This window comes from Podarcis raffonei, chromosome 5 (assembly GCF_027172205.1).
Source record: "Podarcis raffonei isolate rPodRaf1 chromosome 5, rPodRaf1.pri, whole genome shotgun sequence".
In the NCBI taxonomy this organism is placed as follows: domain Eukaryota; kingdom Metazoa; phylum Chordata; class Lepidosauria; order Squamata; family Lacertidae; genus Podarcis; species Podarcis raffonei.
The window spans coordinates 30,640,259-30,653,678 of NC_070606.1; the positions used below are offsets into that span (position 1 = coordinate 30,640,259).

The 13,420-nt window shown below is 40.3% G+C and overlaps 1 protein-coding gene across 9 annotated transcripts; it reads left to right on the forward strand.

Annotated features, from left to right (window-relative positions):
• The first annotated feature begins 33 nt into the window (after positions 1 to 33).
• On the forward strand, positions 34 to 13,057 carry HNRNPH3 (heterogeneous nuclear ribonucleoprotein H3). 9 transcript variants are annotated; one of them, XM_053388429.1, is made up of 10 exons: positions 34 to 176; positions 8,375 to 8,493; positions 9,000 to 9,138; positions 9,665 to 9,849; positions 10,198 to 10,284; positions 10,917 to 11,032; positions 11,657 to 11,792; positions 12,301 to 12,381; positions 12,467 to 12,556; positions 12,760 to 13,057. In XM_053388429.1, exons 2-10 carry the CDS (start codon positions 8,379 to 8,381, stop codon positions 12,834 to 12,836), a joined length of 1,026 nt encoding a protein of 341 aa, XP_053244404.1. In that variant the 5' UTR covers positions 34 to 176; positions 8,375 to 8,378; the 3' UTR covers positions 12,837 to 13,057. The 9 variants fall into 9 exon arrangements, with proteins under 9 accessions (XP_053244404.1, XP_053244406.1, XP_053244405.1 ...); XM_053388430.1 differs by having other exon boundaries at positions 37 to 176; positions 9,665 to 9,804; XM_053388431.1 differs by lacking the exon at positions 10,198 to 10,284 and having other exon boundaries at positions 9,665 to 9,804.
• Positions 13,058 to 13,420: the final 363 nt, after the last annotated feature.

The window sequence follows — 13,420 nt, forward strand, 5'->3', positions numbered from 1 at the left end:
CGTCCCCGGCGCCGCGTGTCCTCGCGATACGTCCGCCCGCGACGCCATCCTGTCTGCCTCAGCTGCGTAGCTTGCTAGTCAGCCGCCCGTTAGGCGCGCTTCCTTGTTCTTTTGTGGGGGAGTCTCAGCCCTGCCGTTAGCGCCGACCGCCTGGGGAAGTGGGTGAGGTGTTGCCGGTGAGTGGGGTGGCGGGGGAGAGAGGTCGGGCAACTCCGTCGCCGATGCGCCGGGAAAGTACGAGCCGAGGTGGGCGGACCCGCCTTCTCGGCTCCCTGAGAAATTCAGCCTTGGGTCAGGTGGCGGGATAAACGGGGGAGGGAAGGGAAGGGTTAAGCGGTGGCTTCCGCGCGCGAGAGAGAGCGAGGGTTCTATTCTCTCCGTCCGCCATTTTGAATGTGGCGGTGATTTGGCGGGGGAGGAGGGGGGAAAGAGCGGACGCGGCGCGCCAGGGCAGCGACTGGCTCGCCTGCCGGAGGCCGAGGTGCCCTTCAGCCTGGGGCTGGCGCTCGTGGCCCAACGGCTCGCCGCAAACGGCGACTTGGCAGCTAACAGCATTAGTGCAGCCAAGGGAGCGAGGGTAGGGACGACAGATCAACGGCATCCCGGGCCTGACAAAAAGAGGCACGGCGACGCCTTCCTTTGGCTGTTTTAACCGGCGGAGATTCACTCTTCCCCTCCCCCTCCCGTTTCTGAGAGCGGGCATTCTTTGATCTGCCACGCCCCCTCTGCCCAAGGTAGTTCGCGCCTGCGCGATGGGTCTGTGCGTGTCGGGCAAGGATTTGAGCGTAGTGTTGTAGCGCTGTTGATAGTTGGGGGGAGTTTCCTGTGCCGGCTCCCCCGCCCCCCGCCTCGCCATGCTCACTCATGACGAGATGTAAAGAGATTGACTGCTCAGCTGTTTGGGAAAGAGCCCCATTGTAGTCCTTGGGAATTACATCCGAGAAAACGCACGTAGTAGCATTTAAGCTTGGGTAAGAGGGTAAATTTCATTCATCACTTAGATTAAATCAGAAAGCGCTAGTAAAACTAAGGCTAAATCGGTGCAACGTTGCAACCATCACAGTTAGTGGCAATACCGTACTGAAAGCCATTGTGATTTAAGATTCATAATAAGTGCAGGGGTGGCAGTTCTTCGTTTTGTCTAACGCAACATGTTTCTGTGTATCAGCCAAAATACACTTAGGTTGATTGTAAATGAGCCATTTGACCTAGGTCATTTCTACAGCTAATCTACTTTTGAAAACAGAAATAAGGTAAAGGATAGAGTAGGTAAAGTAATCGCTGTACAAGACACTTGAAATACATAGATGCTTACATGGACAGATTTTGAACATGTTCAGAAATGACAGTACTAAAGTCATTTCTGTCAAGAAATCATGTCCTTTGTGTTCATACCTACAGAGGTTCTGTTACAGTTTTGGGAAACATAGCTTCTCTCACTTAGTTTGGTTACCTATAGTGAATATTAATAAATCTATAAAAGATGGTTCCAGGGCAATTAAAAAAAGTAATACCTGTTTTCCCCAATGATACATATCTTTCATGCAGTGGGATTTTATACAATGGAAAGATTTCCAAATGTGCCACTAAATAACTTAGGCTGCAGTTGGATGCACAGTTATAATGAAGTAAGTTCCATAGAACACAGTGGGACTTATGAGTAAACAGGCACAGGATCATACTGTTAGTTTTCTCTAATTTAATTGCATTACTTTGATAAATAATATTTGGCTTAACTACTGTTAAGACTATGCAGAGGTCTTCAAGCAGAAAGTCTTATTTTTTGTTGTCTGAAGAACTTTCTCAGCTTTAAAAACTTTCATACACTAGCATCCAAATGTTGTTCCATGAGAGATTACCTTACATACTATTGTGTGGGATCATATGGCAATATATCAGTTATCTTGTTCTGTAAATCTGGTCAAATTTCTGTGTAGTTAAGAATCCTAGAATTAAAAATGAAAAGCAGACTAATGCCAGTAGGCGCTAAAAGAGGGAAATGTTTACTAGTGTTGTTTACTAGTATCTCCATTTTGCTCCTGTTTACCATATTGCAATATGGGCCCTCTGGCTTATTGTATCCAAATTCTAAAGTCTCTCTGCATGATTCAATCACTGTTCTGTCCCTAGGATAAAAGGAAATCTGCACAATTCTGTGCACTGCAGGTTATCTTAAAGCACATAGTGGAGGCTCCAGGTTATAGTGGTGCTGTTCTTGACAGTATTACACTGTAGCAGCTTAGGTGGATTTTTAGGATTAGCCTGCAAGAGAACTTTTTGAGGGGAAAAACACCTGGAGTTTCATACTGGATGGTTGTGGTTGTTAAAGATAAAGCTCATCTTTCATCTTTTTCAAGCAGGAAGCATAGGAAAAATGTACCCTTCTTTTCAAGAAGAGGTATAATCACTTCCAGACTACAAGATTGATGTTCTGACAGCTTAGACAGCAAGCATGACAACAACCATATGTTTGCATAGGAGTAAATTCCATTTAAAACAGTGGGATTTACACCTAAATAAACATACAAAGGATTGCACTGATGAGATCAGTAGATGTAAAACGCAAATGTACAGTAGTCTCGGGGCAAAGGTATAGAATTTGGTGAACTAGAGTTATACCTTTTTCTGAAAAGGTAAGCCATGCACCAGGAAGAGAAGGAATAAACCAAACATTGTTAAGTACAGAGTGGGATTTTCATAAAATTTTGAGTTGGATAATTGGAACTTGCAACAAAATGTTGCAGTGCAGAGTGTTCCAGTCACTCTCTTCCACCCCCCAATTTTCTCTTCCCAGCAATTGGTCAGCATTCTATACACAGTTTATCTTCCCTGAGGTGGTGGTGGTGGCTTTGTACTTTTACAAACCTCAGGGTTTTCCTGAGGATACTAATGCCTCCCTTGGGTAGTGCCATTCTGGCTACATAAGGGCCAGCACTCATAACACTGAGAACACTGTTAGTTTATTTTTAATGTGATGTTAATTTTAAATGTATAAATACCTGCAAACTGATTTGAGGTGGCAAAATTACCTGAACTGAAATATTTTAGTACAGAAAAACATGCAATAAAGTGCATATAGTGTAATCATAAAAATGTCTACTGAGAAGTGAGTCCCATTGAGTGTGGGAATGTTGAGGGTGGCAGGGGAGATATATTGTTTATTAATATCCTTCCTAACTTGCGCTAGCAAGTTTCTTCACTTAGCAGAGTCTTCACTTAGAGTGCATTCCCTGTCTCACACAGCAGAAAGCTGGTTTCAAACTCGTGTGAGTTTCTTAAGACAATAAGCAATTCAATCTGGCCTGTCCAGATTGAGATATGTTCTAATATTCCTGGTAAGACCCCTTTTGAATCCCTCCTAAAAGAATAAAGACACCACAGTCTTATTCGTAAGTAACAAAAAGTAGTTTTACTCATGATCAGGCAGAACACAGTGTGATCCCTGAAGGCAGGCTTTAGGCTTAAAGTTACAAACACGTACAGACAAGTTTACCCCATATAGGAGATAACCTGGGGAACTGCTGTGGCAGCCAGCAGTCCAGTCCAGGTGATGCAGGAAGCAGGCAGGACGAACAGGAATGTCGAAAAGAAGAAGGTAGCAGCGTGACTTGGCCTTTTATCAGGTCTGGAGAGGTCATGCCCACGTACTAGTCACATGCAAGGAAGGATGCTCCAGGCCAGGAAGCTTCAACTGGCTGGACCAAACATTCCCTTGTATGTCCACTCTAGCAAAACAAGGAATGTTGTACTTGACTGCTCCCAGTGGATTACATCCCACATTGAGTTCAGTGTAGCTCCGTTAAGTAGTACATATAGGATTGCAACCTTACTGTGGTTAAGACTGCAGTCCTGTCACTGAGACATATTTTTGAGTAGACTCATAAGCTTTACTTGAAAATTGCACTCATAAGCTTTACTTGAAAATTATTTTTATTGGAATACTTCTAAATATTTTAAGATATGACAATTCAGTATTATTCAGATTTTATTTAGGCCGGGGAAAACAAATACATTGAAAACAGTTAACTTACTAATTGTAGATTGCTTGAAGAAAAACATGTGCTTCCTAGGAGTAGCAGCTGGGAAAAGTTAACCACTGTTTTGATTTTAGAATTGGCTCTTTTATATGCATTTCAAATTGACTTGTGTTTTGTTCATTCATTATGTCACTAATTGTTTTGTGAAACAATGCATTTTTCAAAGTGGAAAACTTTCAACAGAAAAATATACTAGTGGAAACCTTTTCTATTTAAAAGGGAAGAATTCCAGTTCACCTCACTAAGTACTTAAGCGTATTAGCATTGCGAGTCCTAAACAGAACAGGACAACAGAGGATTGCGGGAAAGAAAGGGTTTGTAACCTAGGAGTACCAGTTCTTTTCTTCTGCTCCTCTGTGTTTATTTTTAGAAATATTTAATCTATTATACTTCTGTTGGTTTTTATAACTGATAGGCACTTTGCAGATCACTTGTTGAAAAGCTGGGGAGGAAACACTGTAAGCAAATAATATATGACTCCATCCCCTAGGATTTGGAAACAGTAAAGTGCTCTCCCAACATAAAAAAATAAAATGTAATAGTGATAACTTATTTCTTTGAGCTGGTGCGAAAGAGCATGTTATTTTCAACTGTCCAAGAGTAGTGTCTCCAAGTCAGGGTCTTCTGTTGTTTCAGAATGTTTTTCAGCACCTTTACCAAACTGGGACTGAGGTTTTATTCCTTTTGCTGCATTTACTTTTATAATACAGTATCAGCCAATTGGCTGAAGTGAATTTGAGTACTTACACCTAAACCCACCCCCAAGGATTCCTCCGTCTGTATAATATGCCCCATTGTGAGCAATTAAAAAATCTAGGGCTCACCTTGCTCTAATGAAAGATGTGAAAAAAACTGTTAACTGGTGCTATTGCTGAAACTTGTGAAGACTGAAGGCACTACCACTAGGAATACAGTCCTGAGCAAAAGCTCATTGAAGGGGTACTTGGTCATGGGTTCAAATAAAGGTCCCATAAAAATCTGTAAAGGGTATATTTAGCTGCCATATTAGAACAATCTTGTTCGAATAGTTAAGTTGGGGGATATTCTGCTCATTTTTTTCTCCATTCAAACTGAACCATGGTTTGTAATAGAATACTGAGCCCTGAAATAGATTTATGGGGAACCATGGAGTTGTATCTATCTGTTAGTGGAGATCTGGAAATCTATGTGCTCTGGCTATATGGGGCTTTTAGCTCTGTTCTCTCCTTGCTGCATTTTTTGATTGATTCAGCCTTTGGAAATCAGAAAACAGTGCAAGGAGAGACTCTAGGAAATAAGAGAAATGGAGGGCAGGATATGTATAGCCGTCTTCTTGGCCACTGCTTCTGCTTTGTAGAAGAGCTGGTGAATAATCTGTTGATATTGCGGGTCAGTTGAGGTGTGAAGAGGTTCAGAACCGACTGACTGTGTGTCCATAATTTGTTGGATAGGTGTTTCCCAAAGAACCACTCCACTTTTATCGTGACCTTGTACTTCAAGAAGAATTTTTTTAAGCAAGGTTCCCACTAGTTTGTGCTTTGTAGAACATATCTGTGCTGTCTTCCTGCTTCATCTGGCTATGTGAGGCTAGCCTATTTTATGCAGATCTGCTGTAGTTTCATTATCAGTTGGCCCTTGTATAGATCAAAAGTGATTTGTCCACCAGAAAAGAGAAACACCTAAATGACCAGTACAGGTCACTTCCTGACTGCTTGGTTATGGAAATTTAGCAGAAACCACTGCAGGGTTATTGCATAATTTCTGGCCAGACTTCATGTAGAATACTGTCAGGCTCGTAAGTTATGCTCTGATGGGTACGGAGAGAGGAAAACATTTAGGGTTAAGCTAAAGACCCATTTGGCTGTGGTTAGGAGGCTTCCAGGATTTGTTGAATCACTTGAGGCTTCCTGATGTGAAACTGACAGTTTTGTCTCTAAGGCTATCCGTGCCCCTGGACCTCTCTTGGTCTGGATACTGGGAACAAATGGAAGGATGAATGTAATGTTAATTTGCCACTTGGGAGGCATTTCCTGCTTGGGTTGCAAAAGAAATGCCTTTTTCTTATCCTTGGTCTCTCCTAGGAAGAATGTGTTCAAATGGGTCTCTAAACAGATTTTCACCTTCCAAGTGGCTATGTCAGACTTCAGTTTCAGATTCATAGTCTCCTAATGTAGACAGAAAAGGAGACATAGTAAGTCATAGATGTGAAAAATAATTGCAGAGAGTCTAAGAAGGCCTCTGCAGTAAATTCCTTAATGAAGGGTTTGGTTATCATGGGATGGGGAGATATGAACGTAACTGCCAGCCCCTTGATGCATTAGAGGTTGTTGTAACTGGGATGGCTGAGAGGGACACCTCATGGGACTTCCATGGGGCAAACTCTTCTCTGGCATTTGCTCTAGTAGGGCTGGTAAATTATCCCTCCCTAGGGTTGCTCCATTCCTTGCTCACTGATTGGTCAAAAAGGCTTGGGTTAGAAATGGGCATGCTTTCCTCTCTTGCTATGGGGAGTACATGGGATTTTTAGTTTCAGGCTTTTCTTCTTGTTCCTGCTGCTGAAGATTTTTAGAAGCTTTTACTAAAGGACTGAGGAGGAACATCCAATTTAAATAGGTGCTCCTGCCAGTACTTGATTGCAACATTCTCTTCCTCAATGATTTACTTTGTCAGATGCTGCAAAAGCAGAGCGGAGGTTGGGGCTGGATTTGAGGTGCACAGGAGCAAAAGGCTTGCTAGCTGCAGGACTTGCCCAGTTTTGAGGGGAATAGATTGTAGAAATTGTATTGCTGCTGGAACAGCTTTGGCTTCAGTAATGGCAGTTGTGACTTTGTCTGCTTTTTCACTGTCTTACCTTTGCTGAATCTTTTGCTGTGCTGCCTGTTGGGATATATCCTTAGCTAAGATCATCTTCCCCATGAAAGCATGAGGTTCTGAGATAGCACTTGCAGTGTGCCATTTAGCCTCCCTGTTCTTAAAAGAAGGAATTTCTTGCATGTCGTCTGAGACCTTCTGTGTGTGAGAGCAAGCAGACCCAATAATGCCCCTTTCCCTCCTTTTGAAAAGTTTTTTCATCAGATGTGTACAATGGGGAATTCGGTTCTTTGTTAGGAATTTTTCTTCCTCTCAGTGCCTGTAGTCTATTTTTAGGTAGTGGGGAGGAATGGGAGAAAACTTCTTACATTGGCTTCTGTAGGACTCCAGCCTTGCATCAGAGTCCTATCTGTTCTTAGGCAGGACTTGACTAAACTGGGGAAGATGTGCCTTCCTATAGTAGTAGAGTGAGTTTCAACCTAAATTAAATGGTTATTGCCCATCAACTGGCAACTAATATAAAATTAAATTATTTTATAATCATTACAGCTTCTTAGTGAGTTGAACTACATCATTTTTGGAGAATTTATATTACATTTGAGGTTTTCATAGTATGCATCTCCAAGTTGCATCATGAATGAGTCCCACTATAGTAGTGTCCTTTCACAATTTCCCAAAACATAAATGCATGTAGTTTCTAATTCCTGCCCTATTTACTAGTACCCCATTTTTAAATTAATTTTATTTATTAAAATATACCTTATGTTTTTACATTGAAAAAGTATGCATGGCAGCTTTAAAGTCCTGTTAAAAATAAACCTTTGGCTTGCCTCTCTCTACTTTGCTGTCATTCTGTCTTGCTGGTCATTCTGTCTTGTGTACCACCACCCCGCTCCACTTTCCCAGTTTACTGAATTTTATCCTGTGCTCATTAACCCCCATACCATTCTTGCTTCCCATTCACTGTCTCTCTTAGTTGTCAGAACTCCTGATTCTGGGAATCTCTACAGGAATATTGCCTTGGCTCTTCTAGCTGGCATTGGAGGGAGATGTGGAAGTGGCTTGTGTGCTAACAGTGGAGAGAAGTGTGCATGTTAGTAGTCCATATGCATTTTAGAAAATAGTTCAATGGCTTAACCAGCCTGCAGCACTATGAATTAAAGAATAGCATCGATTGCTATGATTGGTTATATGTACTGATTGGGCCAGTGCATGGCTGAGCTAATGTGAGAGGTGTTGGGGAGTCATTTGCACTTTTCCAAGCAGTAGAATTTGTCTTCATAGATAGTGCATCTCTTTTGAGAACCTGAGGTATTGAGAGTAGATATGTGGCAGGCTGCATGAGCAGGTCATGCTAGTTGTACTGAATGAGTTCTAGACAACGGCAGTTGTAACTTACCACAGCATTATGCTTCAATCAATATCTGAGCATGTTTCAAGATACTGCTAATGAATACAGTCCTGCTTAGGAAGGGGTGGGGGTGAATCATGATTCTCAAATGCTAAATTTGCTGTTTATGTTTTTTATGGTGTTTGATTTTAAACAGCAAAATGGACTGGGCTGGGAAACATAATGGTCCAAATGATTCATCTAGTGATGGAACAGTACGATTGCGTGGTCTGCCATTTGGCTGCAGCAAGGAGGAGATCGTTCAGTTCTTTCAAGGTAGCTCTAGTGTTAATGTCAAGTGACTTTCAGTGTTTCTATGTCTGCAAGATTGATATTTGAAATAGTTTAATTTATATTGACTATTTCAGGGGGGAGGGGGGAATCAGTTTAACATTTAGATTGCTAATTTTTGGTATTCTGTGTTAAAATACTACTAATCAAGAGATTGCATTGGCAGTGTAGGATATAAAATTTACCCATTTAGATACCTTGCTATGAATCAGAATTTGGAGTATGTAGTTATTACATCATGCAATATAGGAGGGCCTTTGTGATGTAGCTGTTGCTGTGTAGTCTGAACAAAGAGACAGTAATAGAATGTCTAAACCCATAAAGTTTAATGAAAGATCTTTAGCGTGTGTATTTGGGTTAGGTAGGGGAGGGGGAAGCTAAGCTATGTTCTTGCATTTGTGTAGATTTGCTTTAAGTATTTTCTACAGATGGGAATGTTTCAGACTTTAACACTCTTCCCCTTGATGGGGTTATTTGTCCTTGGGTTAAAGGGTTGGAAATCGTGCCAAATGGGATAACATTGACGCTGGACTACCAGGGGAGAAGCACAGGGGAGGCCTTCGTGCAGTTTGCTTCAAAGGAGATAGCAGAAAAAGCTCTGGGGAAACACAAGGAAAGAATAGGGCACAGGTGGGGATGGAGAGTTTGGGATGGTGTTATTCGGGGGGTTGGGGGTCAGTTTTGCTTTTGGGGGGTTGGGGAGCATAAAGTAACTGGCTATTTAAAAACAACAACCTTACAATCACCCTAAGTAACTTGGGAAGTATAGTAGATTTGGTGGGAGGGGGAAATGGTAATACTATGTAGATTGCTAAAATTAGGATATTTCAATTTTTGTGGAGGGTGTTCTATGATAGCCAGACATTTTTCAAAGAATTTATTACTGGGGCAGGGGGGGAGTGTGATTCAGAAATTTGTTGTATTTAAAATGCGGTTAGAATTCTTAGACAGTAAAATATATAACTTAAAATGCTTGCTTTTGCATTTACATTTCCTAAAATTTAAGTGACACTTGAAAAAACAGGGTACACTTTTATTGAAAGTGTATCTAGATATAGAATTCAGAGCATTTGTGCAACTTGTTATTGTATTTTTTTACCAGACATCACATATGTGTATTCTTACTTTTGTACATTGAAAATCTTTTTTTACTCAGATATATTGAGATCTTCAAAAGTAGTAAGAGTGAAATCCGAGGATTCTATGACCCACCACGAAGAATGATGGGACAGCGACCTGGACCCTATGATAGACCAATGGGAGGAAGAGGGGGTTATTATGGAGCTGGGCGTGGAAGTATGTATGACAGAATGCGTCGAGGAGGTGGTGGATATGACGGTGGTATGTGTATCTAATGACCACAGGCTCTTGTCATTTTCACGTTCCTGACGTTTTGTCAAGAAATACAGAAATGACAGTAATTATAATACATACCAAGTCTGAAATCTGGATACCTATCAGTTTTTTTACCAGCCGTGTGACTAAAGATTGAAAAGGTATGGAGAGGCATCTGAAATGAGATTTTAAATGTGGATGAAACTTGGTTTGCATGTCTTTGAGCCTGACAACTTTATAAATAGAAACTTGCTTATATATTTGATGTAAAGAGGTACTGATTATATGCACAGTGATAACAGCTGAATTTTAAAAAGACTGTTTCATGGTATGTCCACTTCTTAAATCTCACAGGATATGGTGGCTTTGATGAGTATGGTGGCTATAACAATTATGGCTATGGAAATGATGGCTATGATGACAGAATGAGAGATGGTAGAGGTAAGATTTAAAAGTTTTATAGTATTGTTCCTCAACCATCAGGCCGTCTCACTGGCTCCCAAGGCAAAGAAAAAAGAACCACTTTTTTATTGTTAAGTAGGGTATTTTTTAGAGCTGAGGGGTTGTTTTGAATTCCTCAGGTTATTTTGAAGTTGGAGAAATACTGTGCACGGCTTTAAAATTGTCAGTCCCAGCATGTGAGTACAGTGGTATCTCGGTTTTCAAATGTAATCCGTTCTGGGAGTCTGTTCGAGTTCCGAAACGTTTGAAAACTGAAAGCAGAAGCCTCAATACGGAAGCCACGTTTCCTGTTCAACTTCTGAGGCGCATTAGAAAACCGAGGCATTTACTTCTGGGTTTTCAGCATTCGAGTTCCAAAATGTTTTGACTATGGAGGCATTCAAAACCGAGGTACCACTGTAGTTGGAAACCTACTGTTTTACATGTCAGAATGGGAGGGGGGTAATTATTTGGCATGGAAGGAAGCAAAAAAGTCCTAGTGAAAGTTAAACCAGAGTAGGATATTTCTAGTGTATAACCTAGTACAATTTCAAGGGGGAGTAAACACATATTGGGAATGCATGTGCACAACTTTATTAAATCATACATTTATTGAATCTTTTGTGTTTTAGGAATGGGAGGCCACGGCTATGGTGGAGCAGGAGATGCTAGCTCAGGCTTTCATGGTGGTCACTTTGTTCACATGAGAGGACTGCCATTTCGAGCAACAGAAAACGATATTGCCAATGTAAGCATTGTAGACGAATATTCCTGGTTGAAACAAAGATCTTAAAGAGTTTAAGAACCTGGTCTGACTCTTTAACAAACAAAGTAGTTCACTGTTGCAGCAGCAACAGACGGGCTCAACTTTAAAGTAGTTCCTGAAGATATGATGAAATTACTGTAATGCTCTAATGGCTATTTTTTCAAAATAATTTATAGCAATTGAGATGCAATCAGGGTATTTTAATTTTAAAAAACCTTGGGTTTAATATAAATTATAGCAGCTGCAGCTGTAAATGATCTGAAATCTTCAAATGGGGAGAAACGTAACAGCTAAGCCGAATTTGGTCAGGGTGTACTAATAGATCACTTGATGACTTGCAGTAAATCAGCAAGTATTTCTGACTGCTGTTAAACAATATCAACTGCAGTGACTATGTAGATTAGAAAAGATGGCAAATTATTTTTTAATGATAGTAGCTCAAAACAAATGAGTAAAAACTGAAGGTTTGCATCATTAGTGTAAATGCAAGCAGGAGTGTGACATCCCTGATAAAGCATGTGAAATGTTCATTATATGCTTAAGATAACTGTTGTTTCAATATGAGAAAGTTCCTGCAAGTGGTAACTTACTATTGCTCACTTTTAGTTTTTCTCACCATTGACACCTATAAGAGTTCACATTGACATTGGAGCAGATGGAAGAGCAACAGGAGAAGCTGATGTAGAATTTGTAACACACGAAGATGCAGTGACTGCCATGTTGAAAGATAAAAATCATATGCGTAAGTTATAGCAAACATTGGAGCAGTTGAAAGCTCAGGATTGCTGCCTTCGTAGTTCATTGAATATCCAAGCTTGCTTGCATATTTTAGTTTAGTTTTAATTTCCACTTAACAGCTGATTTTTCAAAAAAGCCAAGAAAGGAAGCAATCTTTCATGTTACATGAAATGCTAACATAGACAATCCAGTATCACTTCTTTTAGGATTAGCATGCCTGAGCTTTACACGTCTTAAGAATGTTGTTTAAAAGATTTGATTACATCAGAGTTTTTATAGGAGTCTATACTTGCAAGTATTGAACAAGTTGTTCATGAAGCCACATCTGCTGACCTTTCAACCCTTTCTTGAGTATCCATTTCTATGGAAAGGTGCTATAGTCTATTCAGTGTGCCAGGCAGAAAGCACTTTGTAAATTACTCCCTTGCTGCATGTACATAATTATGAATCCACATTAATTACCTATTCAGTTATGGGTGTTTATTTCTTTTGTTTGTTTGTTTGTTTTAAAGAACATCGATACATTGAGCTGTTCCTTAATTCAACTGCTGGAGGTGGTTCTGGAATGGGAGGTTACGGCAGAGATGGAATGGGTATGCTTGATTTTACATTTTTAATTCAAACTTAAAAGATATCTAGCCTCTGGATATTCTAACAACAGTGAGCATTGTTTTCTAGATCAAGTTGGTTATGGTTCTGTTGGAAGAATGGGAATGGGCAGCAGTTACAGCGGAGGATATGGTACTCCTGACGGCTTGGGTGGCTATGGTAAGTCTTAAGTAGGTAGGCAAATGGTTTCTTTTTATAATGCAAAGGTTCATTGTCTTATAAAGTATTTGTTAACACGGGAACAAGAATGCTGTATCGTTTGCATGCACAGAAACCATATAGAGAAAGGGTTGCATGCTAATGATGAAGTTTGTGTCTATTTCATTTTAAACAAATGTGGGGTAACTATTGTTACTTTCTAGGTCGTGGCAGTGGAAATAGCGGTGGATACTATGGACAAGGCAACATGGGAGGCGGTGGATGGCGTGGAATGTATTGAAGAGTGGCATTGTGTCTGTGAAGCATATTGGAAGGAAACAGTACCTGGTCTACTAGACTTTCTTACAAAACTTAATTTCTTTTGTATTGAAAACTTTATAATGACTGAAGGAATGTGTTTTCCCATTATTTGGTAAGCAACAGATTGTGATGGGGAAATCTGTGTTCTGTAGGTTTTATTTGTTGCATACTCTGACTTTAAATAAATTTTTTATATTCAAACCACTGATGTTGATACTTTTTATACTAGCTGCTCCTAAAGGTATGTTCCATATTCCAAAACTGTTCATTTAAGATACTTGGTTCATTAAAGCAGTTATGCTGTAGGTTCTCTTATTGATGTAAAATAAAACAACCATCAAACTGGTACTACTACATTTGTTGAGATTTGAAATGAAAGCATAGGGTAACTTCTTTTAATTAATCTGATACAATCCTCTTGTCAGTGAAGACTTCCCTTACCAGAATGTCCCAAGACATGAAGGCCATGAGTTCAGGAATGACCTAATGCACAACTGCTATATAAAAACCCAGTTGATGTATGCATGTCACAAATCACCTTAAAGTATATTAGTCTTTATACTC

Coding starts and splice junctions, on each gene's coding strand:
- HNRNPH3 (XM_053388429.1), top strand. CDS start 8,379: ATGGACTGGGCTGGGAAACATAATGGTCCAAATGATTCATCTAGTGAT. Junction 8,494..8,999: donor GATCGTTCAGTTCTTTCAAG/GTAGCTCTAGTG, acceptor CTTGGGTTAAAG/GGTTGGAAATCGTGCCAAAT. Junction 11,033..11,656: donor CAGAAAACGATATTGCCAAT/GTAAGCATTGTA, acceptor GCTCACTTTTAG/TTTTTCTCACCATTGACACC.